This window comes from Falco cherrug, chromosome 6 (genome assembly GCF_023634085.1).
Source record: "Falco cherrug isolate bFalChe1 chromosome 6, bFalChe1.pri, whole genome shotgun sequence".
In the NCBI taxonomy this organism is placed as follows: domain Eukaryota; kingdom Metazoa; phylum Chordata; class Aves; order Falconiformes; family Falconidae; genus Falco; species Falco cherrug.
The window spans coordinates 83,118,962-83,138,771 of NC_073702.1; the positions used below are offsets into that span (position 1 = coordinate 83,118,962).

The 19,810-nt window shown below is 37.0% G+C and overlaps 1 protein-coding gene across 4 annotated transcripts in view; it reads left to right on the top strand.

The window, feature by feature from the left end:
- Positions 1 to 19,810, top strand: part of RYR2 (ryanodine receptor 2) — a 434,547-nt gene that overhangs the window by 123,166 nt on the left and 291,571 nt on the right. For all 4 annotated transcript variants that reach the window (XM_055714670.1, XM_055714672.1, XM_055714671.1 and 1 more), the window contains exon 3: positions 11,640 to 11,744. In XM_055714670.1, coding sequence (XP_055570645.1) covers positions 11,640 to 11,744 — 105 coding nt within the window. The remainder of the gene's footprint in view (positions 1 to 11,639; positions 11,745 to 19,810) is intronic.

The window sequence follows — 19,810 nt, forward strand, 5'->3', positions numbered from 1 at the left end:
AATTATTTTCAAATAATTGCTGAAAGTTTGCTGTTTGTTTGAAAATCTGTAGATACGAGTGATGGACATGTAGTCAATACATGAGCTATGAACCACACTGACAGTTCCAGTCTGTTTTTTCTTACGAAAACCAACATGTCTCTAATAGCTGGAGGATGGGAATAATACTGTGTTTTCCCACAGTATGATCACTAGCTTAAGATGTCTTTCCTCTCTGCCTTTTTTGGCTTGGCCTTTTCAAATACCATCTATAAGCCAAAATGAGTTTTACAGTTCTCTGTGCCTCAGAGCAAGGATCTTGTAAAGCAGTGATTGTGTGCAGTCTGCTTTGGCCCTGCCTTCAGTCTTCCAGTTGGGGAGTTGTGTGAGCTGGAAGGGGTGTTGAAGCTGATGTTCAGCTGAATTCAGTGTGAGATAGTTTTTCTTGTCTTATAGAAAGCGATGTAAATATAGTGAGTCCCCGTGAATCATACTAATCGATGGTTTTGAGTGTTAACTCTCTTAGAAGTTTTCCCTCTCCTTACTGGATACATAAAGACGTATAAGGAATATGCTTAGGGGTGGAAAGCCTGTTTCATCTTCCAGGTATTTGTACTCTTTTCTTGATAAATACAAATATATCATCCTCAAAAACATTGCCTTGCCATGAGAATGAAGTTTTAGCACACCTTTTAAAAAAGCATAGGAAACTACTGTTACTTGGCTGATTTCAAAAGACTGATAGTCTTTCCTTAACAATCTTGCAAACTTTACCTCTGTCCCACATTTAAATGTAACAGGGAGTTAGGAATTTCAGGTTTTCTTTGTGTTTCTCTGAGTATTGATGAGTTCTAGTTGCACAGTACAATGTTTGCAGCTGGTGATAAGGCAACGATCAAGGAAAATGTGAGTCAAAATCAGTAACAGCCATCACTCAAGTGGTTTTAGATAATATAGGATGAATTAGTTTAGATTAGGATGCTTAAAATGGCCAAGGTATGTATTGATCACTAAAAGACGCAGCAGGGACAAGTTATTTCTGTCTGAAGGAAAATGCCAAAGTTCTGTGACATTTGGAGTACCGTGAGAGAAAAGGAAACAGGCACAGCACAGGACTTGCATGAGAAGGTTGGGCAGAGGCCCTAGAAAGCAAGCCAATATTCCACTCAGCGCAATATGAAGAGACTTGCCAAGAAACCATTCGAATGTCCATTATTCAATGAATTGGAAAGTCCAGCTAATACAGATTTTTTCCTCTGATTTGTATATACATTAAGTTATTAGGCAATACAACAAAGTCTGTAGAAATAAAGTACAATTGCAATGAAGTCTTACTTAAAATAAGAAACATGCTTAGTGTGTTTAGCTCTTGTAAGAATAAAGCTTAACATATTTTGAGTGCCATCTTTGATATGTGATTTGGTCAGTAGTACACGAACAATTAATTTGACCTCTTTTGGCTGATACAGTTGCAAGTATGTGTACAGATTAATGGCTATAAAAACCTCATTTTATAAACTCAAAATGGTAAAAGAATTCTTTCCTATTGTGTATGCTTCCAGCTTATTTATCATGGAGGTTAACTGTATTTATAGTTTCCATTACAGCTCTTATTTTCATGTACACATAACTGTCCATATAATTCTCACGAGGATGGTTTTATTCTATAGAAAGTGTGGATTCCTTGGAATTAATTTAGAAGAGTTCTGGTTATTTTGGAAAACTTGCAAGAACGTGGTGGTGTTTGTTGTTTTTTGGGGGGGGTTGTTTTTTGTTTTTTGTTTTTTTTTTTTTATTAGAAAATCAAGCAATACCAAACAATGGCATTTAAAAGGTTATGTTAAATCCCCAGCGTAGACATGAACTTTAGAAGAGTAGTGGAACATCTTTGCTTGGTAAGGTGAAAACTGAGATATTGGTAAAATAAAATAAAAACCATCTAGAAAATGTTACATGGTTGTGCATAATAGGTATCTGTAAAGATCTTAATACTGTAGTTAATCTTACATGATGTCAAAATGAACAATTCTGTAAAGGAAGAACTTGAATACAGTAAAGGAGGAAATTCCAGGTGGGTGAATGATCTAAATGAATGCAGTAGTTGCACGTAGGGGGTGATATCTGTAAACTTCATGTTATACTCCCTCCTTGAATGTGGATTCAAGAATAGCAGGAAAAGAGTAAAAATCCACATAGTTTGCCAGGTCCTTGAGACTGTCTTTACTGCCTCTGAATTATTAAGCCTCTTGCTTTACTACCTCTTTCATAATTCACTTCTGAGGCAGGTGGGTTGTTTGCTGGGAAATGTGTGTGGGCATTTCTGTCTAGATGGTACTTCGTGGCAGCTTTTTGTGCTGGTATGTTGCTGAATGATAAGTTACAGAAAGCCCTTTAAAGCAGCAGTTGTTTGCTTAACAGCTTAGTAACAATATTTTGGTACCTTAGACTAAAAAGGGACAAAATTTGAATCTTTAAGAAGCTGAGCAAATAATCACTAATTGGTCTTCCAAGCTTTTTGATTTTGTAGCTAATAAAGGTACATAAAATAAGTGTTTACTGTATACATCATGCACTGTCTTCCCAAATGCAGTGTCATTCACAGTCAAATAGGAGCTTTATATATTTACACATATATTTACAGACAAACCACAAGTTCTGAGAATACACGGTGAGATATTTTTTTAAAATAAGTATTTATGCTGGAAAGCATTATCACACTTTTTATGAGCAGTGAAACTCTGACAGTACATATCCCTAAATCCATGAAGAATTTCCTGGCAGACAGTCCTATCTGTCCTTCTGTCCCTGACCTAAATATCTGCTGGAGACTACAAGAATCAGATGATTAAAGGTTTTATATTTTTTTTTCAGTGAACAACTTTCAATATATCATTCTGTTTTGTTTATATTACAGAGGTGAATGTTTATACCTTTTAAAATAATTATATAATTTCTAATAATAGTTTAGATCAAGTAAATCAGATCAAAATAATCTGGGGAACATTACATCCAGCCTGAGCCAGAATGGACAATATTACCTTTAAAGGACATATGTATAACAAGAGGGACTAAATGAATTAAAGAAATAAATAGTATATCATACCGCATCTTCAAAAAGTGGCTTTATAATTTATTAATTTTTTGCCAGCCAGAAGGGGCTGGCACACCTAAATTTGAATAAAGCACGTCTAGCTTCTGTAACACTGGTGGGATAGACTGAAAATTCTGTGGGCATTTGCGTTTCATTTGTTTTGAATATTTTTTTTTAATTGAGTTAAGCACATGAATGAGTATTGACTCAAAACAGAATGCATGCATTATTCATTTTAGTTATAAAAAGTGATTTATTTTGCGTATGTGTAAAGAAAATATTGACTGTTAATACTCAGTTTAGTACTGTAAGTGCTTAAGTGCGTTGCTGCATCTTGCCACAGACGATTTTGATAGCTGTGTATGCTTTGCTACTTTTAAACTGTGTTGCCCAGGAGAGAGCTGATGATGCATCTCCTTTCCTTTGCTTAAGGACAAGTCAGAGGTGACTCAGAGCATAAATTTCCAGTCCCTTATTCCAGCAATATTTGATAGGCACCAATTTTCGTGGTTATACAGGTTGATTGATTTCAGCAGCATAAAATGGAAAGCATAATGGTTGAAAACTTACAATAAAATCCTGAGAGATTAAAATTTAGTGTCTGTTGTTACATTTTGTAGTTGATAGCGTATGAGATAAATAAGCAGGTTTTGCTTCTCTTAGGCACATTGTTTCATGTTCACTGTGAAGTGAATGAATTTCTCATTAGAGTTGGTGTAGGGTATTCTGGAGGGGTTAGTATTTATCTTTTGGGGGTTTCATTTTTGCACGTGACAATTCCATTGTGAAGATTTCAGCTATAGGATAAATTTAACATTAAGAAAATCTCTGCAAATAATGTCCTTTTGGTTGTTATGTGAAGGTAAGATTTCTACTGAGGCTGGTCAGCCCATGTCAGATATTACAGCCACAAAAGATGTGCACAGTTGCCCTACTTGTCTGATCCTGAAAGATTATAGGATTCCTACTTGGAAAGACGATTGTTGTAATGTGCATGTTTTATAGTAAACCTGGTCAGAGATCAGGAAGATTTTCCTGGAGGGTGTCTGCTATGCTTTTCAGAAAGGGGAAAAATAGTATTTTTATAAAGATCATCTTTCTGGTGATGCAAAAATCAAAGGGTAGCTGCTTCCCTCCAGGTTCTAAAGCAATAGTAACTTCCCACCTGATAATATTCTAGATTCTTCCATTACTGGTTGCAGTAGCTACAAATACGGCATAATCTCTGAGAGTAAACGGGAACTGTAAAGTTTTGAATAATACACATAAAGATTAGCATAATAAAGTAGAATTTGCAGGATCAGCATGAAATTAAACAAAAACAGTTTTGTTAATTTGGATGTGTGCCTAGAACTTTTGTAGCACTGTTGATCCTATGAGATTTTGAAATTTTATTAATTAGCATGGAATTTTCCTAATTACCTTAAAAATTAACACATTTACATTGCATTAGGGTGATGTACTATTAGCAATTGTCATCTAAGCTTCTGGCTACAGCAGCATCATTTATAATGGCTGTTGGGTTGATTGACCTGGTTTATCCATCGAGGCTGAAATGTCTTTGGGTGAATTCTTACACAACATCACTTCTATCTGTTGCTAAGAGTTTTAAATTTTCAGAGAATGGATAAAAAAGAGAAATAGCTCTCAGTAATGTTGGACTTATGTATGATTAGAAAGGAGACGAGAGGGGAGAGATGGGGGATGAGAGGAAAACACCTCCTTACTTATCCTCTTTAGAGATGGAATGTATGAGGCCCTAAATCTTTAAAGAAAGTAAACATCATACCAAGAATTACATCTTCCAAGCAGTTAAGACCGTCTGTTCTGTTAATAATAGCCTCATGGCCCTCCACAGCTCTCAAGATCAAAGATGTTTCCAAAGAGCAAAAATTGAAAAATTGTAACATAAAATTTTGACGCTGTTTGCAAGCATGAAGGAAAATAATAGAATTGTACTTATGTAACAACAGCCTAAGCAGAAATTGGTTTCTTTTGGATTTCTAAAGGAGATTGTGAGAGGGGGGGAAAAAACCCAAGAAGCAGTTTCCTTCTGAACGTTGTTATACTGTCAGTGTGTACAGCTTGTTTCAGTTAATGCATTTTTCTTTGCCAATGAACTGTTGCACTGTGACCATCAGCTGACATTCACTATCTGAAAATAAGAGTAGGGAAGGATTTTGGTCCTAACTGTTGTGCTAACTCATATGGAGATAAAAAGTAGTAATAACTCCTTGTGATAAGACATAGACTTCAAGATAAATGAGTGTTTATCTTTGATATACCAACAGAAAGTATGCTCAGTGTATCAAGAGTTCTTTTCACTGCGGTGTTTGCCAAACCTAGTAGTTCATTTATGAGAGAATTCTGCACTCAGAAATGTGAATAAAAGAGGGAAGCTTTCTTTATGAGGCCACAAGAAGAGAATCTTTTTTAAAAAATTAAGTCCATCAGTTGTTTAGGTGAGATTAACAAGATATGGTATAATAGAGGTGATCAGCATGCAGTGGCATAGGCAACCAACATGATTCAAAAGAACCACTGAGGACTTGGAGTTGTCTTGTGTCCTAGGTTTTGAAAATTAATCGATTGCAGTGTACTTGGGTCTGACCTCCATTCCACCAGTAACTGTATTTCCCTGCATTGGTCTCTTTTTCCCTTGGTGTTTTTTTTTTTTGTTTGTTTTTTTTTTTTATTTATTCCAGGCCCTATTCTGGTTTTATCCTCCCAGTATTCCTGTGAGTTTTTCAGTTTTAACCCCTGAAACAGCTGTCCTGTGAAGAAGGAAGCTTTAGAGCTTTCAATTAGTGAAAAGTTTCTTGTCAACATGTGGAAAATGACATTTTTCAGGAAGTAGAGCTTGACTAGATTTTCATTTTTTTTCCTAGAAAAAGTGAAAAGCATACTTGTGACAAAAGGCCACTCACTCCCTTGTCAAATCGCTCTTCCAAAAACTTGAGGGTGTTACAGTTTTTTGATAGAGTAACATAAAGGGTTTTGAATGTTGAAAACTTAGTCGTTTCCATCAAAAGCAGAGATTTCAGATGGAATATCCTATAAATGCCTTGTACAAAAAGTGATGGTTTCAGGCTAAAATAGTCACAAGCAACTGAGAACGAGCTTTTTGTAGGAGGTGGTCAGGCAACCTTCACGGTTTCTGCTAATGTTAAACATGCAGGACCTTGACACTGTTATCGAAAGGTCCTGTCTTCTAGAACCAAAACCAGAAGATTCATAATTCATTCTCTCTTTTCCTTTTTTGGGATTTGGTGAATATGGTTCGTCCTATTTAGCTGATGGGTCTTGCCATCGGAGCCGTGTGTTTTTGTACTGGGTCCATCTTTTCAATCACAAGTTTGAAAATGCGGAAAGCTGTGCTTTCTGTGTAAAGTCCTAGAAATGAATGTTTGTGCTCGGTAATATTGAGTGTGTTTCATCACTGTCACCAGACAGAATCTCATTTAAGTAGAAAGGACTGCCAAAAAGACTGAGATATATAAATTTAAATATAACTTCAAAATAGATGGTGGGTTCAGTTTCTTTCAGGCTACTCCCACAAACAGGCCTACAGATCTTTTGCTTAAACTCGGTACTAAAATTAATTTTCTGAATCCTCCTACTTGGAATCTCAAAGTTAGGCATCTAATAAGTGTACTAGTTTTAAAAAAGTTATGAACACCCTACATCTCATTTCTTGGCAATGATGCTGACTCTGGATGCTTTGTAAATCAGGCTGCTTAGGAGGAGGTTTTTTTTAGGCACTGTTGTGTGAATATTTAGTATAGATTTAGAGATGAAATACCTGCAAGCCCATTTAATTGGGAATTCATTTAAAGAGGAATAAAAATAACCGTGAGCCTAGGAAAACAACTAGGAAGCTTGCAAATAACTAGGAAGAGAAATAAAGCTGAGGTAAAGCTGCTTATTCTTAGAGACAGAATTGTGTTTGCTGATGCGATTTACTACTTTTCAGTCTTGTACCAGTATTTATGAGAGGCGGAAGTTCAGTTTACATTCACAAGATTATATGCATCATATTATGTGAGCAGGTTATGGCGACTTTTTAACACTGTGTAATCATCAGAGTAAGGCAGTGGGACTGAGTTTTGTATCTCGGCCTCTTGCTTTCATTGTCATCACACTGGAATATGCAAATAATAATTCACTAAAAACTGGAATAGCTTGTAATGAATACATCCAGTATCCGTGATTCAGTTGTGGGTTGGACTACAGCTAGAGATCTTTTAAAATAGCATCTCAAATGCTTTACCCAAAACACCTTTTTAATAAAGGGTATGATTATCTAATTTGCAAATCTGCCTCCCACAGAGTAAAGCATAATTTACTGTGCAGATATTACTACAGAAATACTACTACACAATAAATATAGTTTAAAACGGCAGGAAGAATAAAGCATTCACATATTTTCTATATAATCCAGCAATAGATATGTTTTAAAAATTGCAGATGAGAATTATGTTATTTTGTCTAATTTTGCTGACTGGGCTATTATAAACAAGGGTGAAGGCTCAATAGAAAAAGTTAATAGTAATTTACTACTTTTCTCCTAGCGGTACTGTATTTTCTTTTGAAATTTAATATACAATTTCTAGTTAATTTATGTAATAACCTAATTTTATCAAGCTACTTAATGTTAGGTTGTAATTATGACTGATTAGATTGTCTAGACAAATAATTGACAACAAGACAAATATTGTAAACAAGAACTAGCAGAGAGAGTCAGTAATGTTTTAAGCTCTGAGAAATATTGGAATTGTTACTTTTTACACCATTGGGTATATTTTATGTTAAGCATTAAAATATAACTGATTTTGCAAATGTGTCCAACATAAATTGAAAATAAATTGTTTTGGATGCTGCTGTTGTTCATCAGAATTTTCCACTGATCTTTTTGGGTTAAATATAAGTGATACAGATTCCCTGGACTGTCCAAGGACCTCATTACACATTCTGTCACAAAAACAGAAAAAGCCTTTTGAAATATGAACTATTTTTCTTTGCCTTCATTTAGAAAGTTACTGCAGCAAAGATGAATACAATAAAAATTGGTGGAAAAGCAGGCTGACAATTAACAATATGGTTGTTTATGTCTACTGAGACATCTGCTTTTGAGCACTGATCATTTTTGGGGGGTATAAATTGCATTCTGTTCTCAAATTAAAGATTTATTATTACCCTTAAACTGGTGAAAATTTCCAGCTAGTTACAGGTTGTTTTGGTGTTTAGTTAAAAGTTCGTTGGTGGGTGGCATTAAACATGGAACAAAATATTTTCTTTAAAATTCTTTACTTTTTAATAGTGTATTCACAGTCTAGCAAAGCAATCACTGAAATATCTGCCTACACGTTTGACCTGTCATCAAAAAATCCTGGTATTGCTAACTGATTGGTACAGATTTTCTTAGATCAGCCCCTAGAATATGCATTTTCCAGACTGGAAACTAAACCCCACAATATAATTTGTATGGAGATATCTTCTGATAGGGAATGTTAGGCAGCTATGTAACACAGAATACCTTTATTTTTTATATTCCTTCCTCCATCTGTATGTGAAGTAATATGAGAGATAAGATAGATAATCAGAGGACTATGTTTTTCCTTCCTCGTTTTAAGTTTATGCTTTGAAGAGATGGAAGGTGCATAGTGAATAAATTTTCAGCATATTTCAGTGAGGTTTTAAAAATTACCTGGAGTTGTTATTTTTTGGAGGGGGCTATTCAGAACAGGAACCTTCAATCTGTCTGTATGCCAGCCTGAAGCCTCGTCTTCTAAATACAGAGCTCTAAAAGCATCAACATTCAAATGGACTGTAGAGGGGTGAGCAGAGCTGTAACCGTCTGAACTAAATATACTGGCAGTTCTGCATCTGTCCCGTGTATGTCCATGCCATGACTGTTGCACACTGTATGCAGCAATGCCTGTTGGATCTTCGCTAGAGCAGATTTGGGTGAGAAACTGCCAGAGAGGAAGAGTCTTGATTCACACGCTCACTGCAAGCATCGGTGGATGCATCTTCTGTCAGCTCTTAGGGGACAGGCGGTGCTCCCCGAGGGCCACCCAGCGCCTAAGTACCCGTATAGCAGACGTGAGGAAGGGTAATGTGCTCTCACTCTTGTCTCAAGTGAAAAGAACCTGGTCATAACATGTTGCTAGACTGTAAGAAGAAGGTGCCTCTTTCACTTAATTAAAGCAAGACGTTCTCATGCAGTTCTCCTTTATTACTCTCTAGCTGCTCAGTGTGCCTTACTGACCTGCTAGCAGAATAGCTACAAAGTGTTCATTGGGACTTCATTCCTCAGTGTTAATGGGGAGGGAAGAAAATGCTCATGGCTGTCTTGAATGTAAAGAAGAATTGAATTGATGAAGGAGGAGTGTCCTGGTTACGTTGGCTTGATCACTGTGTGAAATGATGCAGGGTTTTCCGTATTGTAGAGTGTATAACCTGTAATGTAGGTATAGTAGTAAAAAGAAAACAGCATTTGATGGGTCACAAAATTGTATGTGTGACAGATTCTGCCAGCAAAAATCTTGCTTTAAATAACAGTACTAACAATAGGAACATTGTTATGGAGACTGCATATGTATGTTTGTTTATAACCAAGCATACATAGAAAATGTAACCTTGGCTCATTTCTGAGCACACTGTAAGGAGCACCTTTTGCTGTTTTGCTCAGTTGCTTGTTTGTCCATCAGTCTTCACTGGGGAGAACTGAGGCGAGCTGGACCGTCAGGCAATTCATTTCTGTGAGGCTTTCCTGAACGGAAAATTGCAGCAACACCACCTTGCAACCTGCGAGCTTGGAGTGCTCCCTTTCCTGCTCTGTAAAAGGGCTTATGATAGTACTTACATTACAAGGACATTTTGAAGAGAATCTAATTAGTTGTCTGTTGGCCTAATACTAGTGAAAAGGCCTGTTGTAGTGTCGGAGTAACTACAAAATAAAAATGGTAACGAGAACCCTGCCAAATAAATAGAAGCCTGATTCTAAAAGTGTTGGCTTAAAAATATTTCAAGCCTAAGTGTCATTGCATGAGCCAGTTAAAATCCCATGCAAAAGAGGATGCTATTTAATGCTTTTTGATCTGGTTAAAACTTTAATTTTAAATACCACTTTACATTAAGTTTATTGAAATATAAACAGAGGTAGGTAATGAAATATCCAATAGTTAATAAACAGACTTGAATTACTGTAATTAGGAGTGATGAACAGCAATTTAATAAGCTATTAAGAGTGTGAAGTGTTCTGAGTAAACTAACTTTTGAAACCTTAGAAAAAGAGGGAGTGAAATGGCTTTGCAACTACCTTTTACAATTTAATGTTTGAGGCCTTGGAAGAGGCCTCTTTAAATTCAACGCAGTTTGAATAAATGTGCAGTTTTACAGCTTCAGTAGTGAAAGCATTCATGGTGTAAAACCCTGATTTCCAATAGTCAGTAAAAGTATTGCTAAACTAAAATATGCAACTCACACGAAAAGAAAAAGAAGGAACATGAAGGAATTTCTGTAGGCAAGAAAAGGTGTGTAGGAGTTCTATATTCTATTAACAGAAGAAAAGATCCCCACATAAAACCCAATTTTACTTTGCTACTTTGTAACTTAGACATTGCTGTTAGAAACCTGTTTCAATTTTATTATGGATTTCTATGATAGTCTGGAAAATTAGCTTCGCAATAGCTCAATGATTTATTTTTTTTTCCTCAATCATCACAAGTTCAATATTTATTTTTATATGACTCTTTAATTTTATCCCTCTTAGAATACGGTGAAGTATACTGCTTCAAGGCTGAGAAGCTACTGGCTTGTCCTTGATATTCAGTGTCTAATGTGTCCGCTACAGAAAAGTCATCCTGACCTGGAGACCATCATAAAGGATGAGGTCTGGCTACTACCAGTAGCCTAAAGTCTGAATTTTGTTTCCAGCCTGATGATAATATCTAAGACACTTGTTCCGTATGCTAATGTCCAAGCAGATTTCAATGCTTTGCCCAGCCACCTCTAACAGTGCTTTCCACTCCCAGGCTGAATTTTTCTCCCTAGTATCTAATTGTAATTTTCTTTGGTACTACTCGTCTTGCCGATACTGTTCCTTTCAAGGAGCACCTCCAAGAAGAGTCTGCTTCCATTTTCCCTGTAATCACCACTCGATTTGTAGAGAGAGCCATAAGACCCCCCTCTCCTCTCTCTCCTCTATCTAGGCTGATGGAGCTCAGCCCCCCACGCCGCACAGGGTGAGTGCACCATCCCCGACAGCCATGGTGGTCCCCTGATGAACCTGATGCAGTGTATTGGTTTCTTTCTTTTATTGCCAGTGGGACCCAGTGCCCCAGGTGCCCGCTTGCGAGAGCTGAGCGGTGGGGAGGAATCACTCCCCCTCACTTGCTGGCCAAGCCTGAATCTTGCAACCCAGTATGTGGCTGGTGTTCAGAGCCTCAAGGCTATAGTAGATAGTTCAGATTCATGGAAAGGGAGGGAAAATAGCAGCACTGGGAAGTGGTATTCAGCAAATCTGTTAATAATATGATCTCCTGGGGTTTTTTTTTTCACCTAGAATGTTCCACCTGATTTGTCCATCTGCACCTTTGTGCTGGAGCAGTCTCTGTCAGTGCGGGCCCTCCAGGAAATGCTGGCGAACACAGAAGAAAAGGCAGAAGGGGTAAGTTATTAATTGTTTGCTTCTTATTCATCTTGCAAAATGTAACAGGTTTTTTTGCCACTGTTCCACAGATTTCATGACTGGCAGAAGCTTAAGCATCATGAATTCCTTATGTTTAATTTTCCTCCTTTGCTACAGGAATGGTCTGATTATTGAGAAATTCTAAACATTTGCAGCTTTCACTTAAACTTGCTAGAGTTGTAAATTCACAACAATTTCAATGTGCTGCAGGTCAGCATAGAGCTACGAGAATGTTTTAATTTGAGATCTCATAATGTGAAATATAAAGCTCAATCACTTCTTCAGAACAGCTAAGCTTCAGGATTTCTGACTGTATCAAGTGAGACTGTCAAGTAGACTTGAAATGACTTGGATGTGTGCTGTTTTTCTCTGGAAATAATTAAATTGCTGTGTGGCCTGAGCTAAAATGTCTTATAACTCATCATTAGAGCTGGAAATAGAATGTTATTGAGTCTCGGTGGACAAGAAATATGGAAACTAACACATTTTTGCAGTCTGGAAGATAAAGGATATAGAAATAATGTTAATTGTTTGACTAGCAAGTAAGTATTTACTAATAAATCATAGTAGTGTAATTAATGTTCTCTGCTGTGTAATTAATTCGATGTGTTATGATGTAGTTGAGCATTCGTTATACAACCTGTAGGGTTAATTTGAATGCCACGCTCAAGCTCAAATCCTGTAAACTGTAAGTAAGGAAGAGTGACCACAGGCCCAGGAATTACGGTTAACCCCTACTTCTCTTTTATCTGTATAAGTCTGTCACTCAAGAAAGCTGGCAGGAGAGAAGCATGCCTCTGCTATTTCTGGGGATGCCTTGAAAAAGCAAACTTTAAAGTAGCATAGAGTAGTCAGTCCCATAAAATGCCAGGTACTGAGATTGAATATGGTATTTGGGAAATTAAGTCCAGGAGCGGCCCCATGGATGATCCAAAGCGTGTGCTGTCAGTGTGAGCGTCTTCCAAGGACTAACTCCAACAGCAAGAGAATAAAAAGCACATCTGAGAGAAGAGGTGGTACCAGAGTAAGCAGATGCATGCTTCTAGACGGGGACCTCTCTTCCCTTAGTTTGTAAACACCGATGCCAAAAGCAATCAAATCCACAGGAAAAAATAAATAAATTTGAAAGAACAGGCACATACAGGCATAATGTCAAATATCACAGTCCAAACCCAAGGATGTGCAGTGATAACTGCATACAGCCATATGTGTGAAGTAGAGCAACAGTTTCATGCTGTTTATTCCCACCAGATGTGGGCAGGAGCAGAAAGTAAAGAAAGTGTAGGGGAGTGTGTCTTAAAGTAATGCTATAGGGAAGAATAGAGTGAATAAAAAAACCCCACCAAACCAACAAACATTCTGTTTTCTAACATGTAGTATTGAAACTTTTTTTTTAAAAAAATAACATTAATTGGCAGATTTTCTGTTGGTCTGTCTTTAGCAGAGGCTTGGTGCCAACTGTTAAATGAATATTTACTGTTAATACAGAGATTACATCCAGAGAACATGGGATAAAGAACCAAGTTCTCTGCAGAATGGTTACAAAATGTGAGCTCGGGGATTCTGCTGGGAAGAGGGCAGGCTAAAGAGAGATTTGTAAAGGTCCCAGGCAGAACATTTGCACTAGTTCTGGACTATTTTCTGCTCTAGATTTGAGAAAGACAAAGACTTTTGTAGGGCACATTGATGGGACCTACATATTCAAAGCTGGAAGAACCATGTTTGATGGTAATCTGGGATTTCCTGGAAACAATTATTGATGTTTTCTGTGCATAACCATGAAGGTCAGAGTTCTGGGCATTCATATGCATACCTAAAGAAAAGGGATGGCAGTTGTACAGGTCTTCTGAGATGCACATAAGAAGGATAAAGCAAAGTCTCTGAGTGGGGTTATTCTGTGGTTACCCTGTTTACAGAGTAGTTTAGTGTGCTCTCAACACCTATTAAATGCCAACGTTAGCAGAAGGTACAGAGCTACAGCTATACCGACCCAGGCAACTGATGTTCACTGAATAATGAATATATTTCTACTGCAGATTTTGTCTGGCTTCTCTGCGAATGCATTATGAATCTGCCTGTGTGTCTCTTGCATACTGATATATTGATATTAGAAGAGAATAATCCTGAAAAAAGTAGCTTGTAGGTGAGCAAGGTCATATTGTTGTTGGTGTCATTATTTTTCTTTCTATTAAATCTCTAGAAGTCAAGAATAATAGCACTAAAATGCCTGAATATGTACTTGCTGAAAAATTGACAGAACTGACATTTGGTATCCGTATGTAGTTTCTATGAAAAATGTATAAAGTTTTCCTTTGCATTGATGGGTATTTATTGCAGAGTAAGTACTTACATAGGCTGTTTCATATTTGTTTGAAGTAACTGTTAGAACATGTGATTTTTGCATGTAATGACTGATATGTTTACTTCAAGTTTTATGAGAACAGGTAATTTTGTGCATGCATCTGAAGCTCTGTTATCTTCTTGGAGCAGCTTCAGTTTTTTATTTAGAATAACAGTGTTTTCTTTCATTTAGAAGAAGACAGTGTAGTAATTTCTTGAGAGATTGTTGCTATAAATTGGATCCAATATGACCTTAGTTTTCTAATGGAAAGAATCCTTCAAAGGGAGGTCTTTTTGGTCCTCAATTACTTGTTATTACATTAGGAATCATTGAGGCTGCTGTGTTTAAAAGTGGTCTGCTTGTGCTTCTTTGCTTTTCGTGGGGTGTAATTCTCTCAAATGCTGTTTATATAATAGGTGTTCATATTATATAACAGGTAAGTCAGCAGTAATGAAATGGTTGAGTAATGCAAACAAACTCTCCTGCTGACTTGAGTCAGAACAATAAGCAGCTTGCCTTGTGCTTAAGAAAGAATAACTATGTGCACTAACTAGACTTAATTTAATTCTCAGTTAGTATGTATTAAATGTGGAAGCTTACCCTCTGCAATAAAGGCCTGCGTTTTTCGTGCAGGAATCCCAAAATGGGAATTTCCATACAAGATTAATGTTCCACCTATCTCAGCATACCTATTTCTCTCTCCTGAATCAGCTACAAGCTAGTACCAAAGGCGACAGTGGAAAATGAGTGAAATTTCACAAGAAAGAATGTGTATAGTGCTCTGTTTCTCCTAGCCCTAAGCACTGAGTAGTTACTTTGTTCTCTGAGGTTTTATCATTTCCCTTTAAAATACTGTACTTAACTCTGGCAGGTTATTAAAACCTTGAAATTCATAGCCTGATTGTATGCTCTTGGTTTAAAAAAATAAAACCACAACCTATGTTGTTTGCTCAGGCAGCATTATTTATGCTTTTAATTTTAAACAAGGAAATTTATGATTTTGCTGGGGATGAGTGCTATATGCATCCACTACTTTTGTTGTTACTTCATTCACAGAAAAGAACTAGAAAAAGGGAGGAATTCTGTGGAAAGAGAATAGTAAATAATCGTGTAAATGAAGACTATTATTACGTGTGTGCCCAGAGTCTGAGCTCTGGTTTCTTAGACGAGCAGAATTACAGCTGCTCTGTCCGTGACAGGCCTGCAGCCTAGGTATTGTTTTGTAATTATTTTGACTTGGGTTTTAAGTGTAACTTTGTGTTATTTGAAAAATAGATAAAATGTGAAGATGGAAATCCTTAAGTTTTTATACAGCATTTAAGACCATAAAAACCCTTCAGGTCATCAATTAGCCCGGTTATGAAATTTCTCCAGTGAGCCCTCTTTGGAGCTCAGTGCCTTGTTTTTCATTAAAACTTATCAGACTGCTCTTGAGGAAGCAAATCCTTTACAGCTTTCTGGAAAAATTTAGGAACAATTCCGTCTATTCTTTTTACTCTGATTATTCGGAGCAGGGTTGGGTTTGCTTTTTTTTTATTCTTTCTGTCTTTTTTTTTTTTCTTTTAGTCAAATCTTCCTTTACTAGATTCAGAAGCTGCAACATTTAGTACTTTTTCCTTTGTGAAAGTGCTGAAATGCCAAAATCATATGAGTTCTTGGTATGAGTTCTTGGAAATTTTCCTTCATTTTCTTAGGAAGTGAAACCTGGCCATGTATCCATTGCTACTTTTGTATTCAGTAACTTCTAAGATTTCCAGACAATATAAGCAATATCAGAAAGAGGGCTAGATAATTGTGTTCTTCCCGATGTGATGGGTATTGGGCAGGAGAAAGGGACCTAACCTTCCATCCGTGTAAGAGGGAAGTAAGGCAAAGCTGGCTTTACGTTACCATCAACTGCCTGTGTCCTGTTGTACCTTCTGCGCAGCTCTTTTGCTCAGAAGAGGTGCCACAGGTATGTGGGAAGGAAGTTGCCAGGTTTCAGGTGTGAGGAAGGGATTTATAATATTGTAGTTTCTTTCAATTTTGCATTTTAAACATCTATTTTGTAACAGTTAGACAGCAGACCTGTATGTAGTATGCTATTACCAGTCTCACCTTTTATGACAAGGAAAGTTATTTCCCTATGTCCTACTTACTGTCCTGCCTGTATATCCAGGGATTGCATTAATTATTATTTTCAATTGAGTGTTCTGCTGATACTGATGATTCATAAAAGATCTTACAATGACTGGTACCTTTTGATCCAGGATGCAGATTTCAGCCTTGATATATAGCAGGCAAAGTAGGTGATGGTTATTATCTGATTATTACCAGATTCACCAGAATAATTCATTCTGAATATTCAGAATATTCAGAAAATTCAGAATAACCAAATCTGGTTATTACTGGATTTCTTGGCCAAAATCAGGGCCAGCATACATACACTTGAGCAAGCTTACCTACTTGCAGTCTCTGTTGATGACATACAGATGACTTTTCCAGATTCTACAAAATTCTCACCAAGTCGCTTTTCTATTGTGTGGCAGTTCTAGAGCTGCCAAAAGAAACGGTATCCAGACATATTTGACATGGAGAAATATCAGTTATTTTCTTAGCCTCTTCAGCTGCGTGAGCAAATTATTTAGTTTTGTCTGAAAGTTTTTTGAAATCATCCTCAGGCAAACACACTGCTAAAAAAATAATTATTAAATTTAAAACTTTCCAAGAGGGTATGCAAATTAGGATGAAGTTTAAGGTAACCTTCATAAAGGCTATTGCTACTAATTCTTGCTTGAAATACATTTCGAAGTTGGGTTTGGTTTTTTTTCCCCGTATGCTTCAATGTAAATGTTTTTTTTCTAAAGGGAGAATCTGAGGATTCAAAACACTGCTGCTATTTGTATTTATACAACAATTGGCTAGTTTGAACTCCTATTCTATTCTAATGCATTTATTACTTCAAAGAGATCAAAAAAAGTGTTGGATACAGTGACTAGGTACAGGAAATTAAATTAGCTTGGCATTTAAAGGACATTTTAATGTAAGGGAACAAAGTATAAATTCATCTGTCTTTTATATTGGCTAGGACAAAAACTTGCTTTTCTTTTGAAACCAGTAAGTTTGTGATTCCTCAGGTTGCTCTTCCTGTGCTGGGGTTTTCTGAAACACATCTAGCAGTCTTATGATTATATATACAACATACTGTTTTGCCTTGTGATGTCTTTTATAATTCTCTATGACAATTACTATAAATAAGGCCATTGAAATTTGAAGACTCTGGATTGTATGTTACATGCCATAGCCTGGTGAATAGACGAGATATACATTTTCATATGTCTCTCTCTCTCTCTCTCTCTCTCTATATATATATATATCTGACACACAAATCCATATGGTACCTGACATGCTTTCACCTGCCAGTATGATGTGCATCTTTGTGTGGATGAGAGATGTTATATCCCATGCACAGTATTGCTGTTAATTGCACGCTTTCATTGGAGTGATTGAGAACTCTTGGTAAACTGTCTTTCACAGCAGCTTTAATTATTTCTGTCAGTGGTGGTAAAGTATTCTTTTCACTCTGGGCTACCAGAATATGAGTGAGTGCCAAGCCATCCCAATTTTACTGTTGTACCATCCATCCATGGCAAAATCTCATTTCATTGGGAGAGCGCAGAGTAAGAGGTGCCTATTCTGGTGAGAGTTTCTGGAGCTCCTGTTTGCTGACCTGTGCTTTGTTCTGCCAACAGGAGGTGCGTGCATGGGCTGGTTTTGTTCAGGTATATGTAGAAGTGTATGAGATTGCTATGGGGTTGGGATTTATTTTTTTTTTTTTTTTTTGCTATTCTGTCAGCAAAGTGGGTGGAAAGTTCAATTCCTCTACTAACAGCTAGGCTGCATGCTACATGAATTGCTTGCTAGTAAACTCAGCCGCACTTGGAGTGTAGCGTGCTTCTATTGGAATTGTGTTTTTAATGATTCTTGTAGGACAGATGCACTGAATTTGCTTACCCTTTATTGAACCAAATGGATTTCTCTCAGTTGCTTCTGTGTCCTTTTACATCAAGTGTCAGCCTTTTGATTGCTTATTAGAAAAAAATGTACTACTGAAATAAGTAAGGATATCTTTGCATGTCATCTGTAGCAAGAAAGTGAATTCATATGCAGTTAAAATTTCTGTGTTTTGAATGACACTATATACTATGTACTAGAATATGTCAAGATAGCATAGGGCTCTCTAGCATTGATATTGAGATGATTTTAAGTGCTTATTGAGGAAATCACACTGTATTTGTCCTTTACTTTCCAACCGAAAAACTCTGAATCAACTTGAAATTACTTTTTTTTTTGCTATTTGTCTTCCTAGACTTCATTACATAGAAAAAAAATGGCATCCATTTGCCTTAATATTCTTGGAGTTTGCTAACTTTTATGCAAAATGAAATGCAGAGTTAAATCCTTTGTTAGTTTCCTGCAAATTGATCTTAGTTGCCATATTGTCTACTGAACACTTCTATGTGCAGTTTTCTGCATTTTTTTCCCCAGTATATGCACAGCAGCTGTGCTTTTCTACTGCTGCGTGCCCTGGATATTTTGTGTGCTTGGAAGCTCTATCCTGTCCTCCTGGTTGGTAATGAAGGTGCAAAACTCTGTCAATTCTACTATCAACTCCTGAGGGATGGTCTTACATGGGGTAGAGGGGTGGGAGGAAAAGAAAAAGGCAAAAGATCTTAATTCACGTTTTCTTTCTCAATTAAGACATTTAAGCACTTAGAACAAATGCAGCGTGAAGGCTTCATGCTAAATGGGTGTGCTGGAGTTTCTCAGATCTGTTCTTTGATTGCACTTGTGCCTTTCTCAGGGAGACTGAGGTTCAGAGCTGGAAGCAGACTTCTGTCTGGTACTTCTGGGTGTTCTGCAAGGCCATCTGAAGCTGGACACTGGTCCTGAAAGCAGAAAAATGATATGCAAGATGATGTTTTTGGAACACTCAGGCACTGTTGCAGTGGGTTTAAGCACAGAACTGGAGCCAATTCAGTTCTGCCAATGAAGTGGAATGGAAAAGCTATGCGTTTGAGGGGGAGACGGTAAAGACTGACCTAACCTTTCCCTGAGACTACAGCTTGGCATGACTCCAAAGTGGATTAGAGAAAGGATTAAAACAAGAATTAGTTCAGATCCCTAGTGGTTCTAGGAAAGAAACAGAATACCTGGGCGAAAAGCTACTGACCAAAAGTGACAGGTGTGGAAGTCACTGAAACTGGCACTTTGATGTGATGAGTGGCCATGAGGACAGCTGGCAAATATTGGCAAAGTGATTAGGATAGGGAACTCAAGGTGTGCTGTGGGACTTTTAGCTTGGATGAGAAAGTAAAGGGCTTGTCTGTTTCTTTGCTTTTTACCAGTCAATTCCATAGGTATTATCCTCTTTGCCATCTATAACTTACCACTAATTAACATAAAGGATGGCAACATACTGGTGGCATTCAGTAAAGACTCCCTTTTAAGTCCAGGAAGAGTTGTAGGGGTTTTTTTTATTATTATTTGGTTGTTTTGGGTTTTATTTGTTTTTTTTTTTTGAAATGCAGGCACAGAGAAATTGAAAACTATACAGTTAAATTTGTCTTTAGAGAGACAAAACTCATTTGTTGCGGTGGTTGGAAATGATGTACTAAATAGTATTTAAGCAAAATTAAAGATAAAAAGATAAAACCTCACAAAT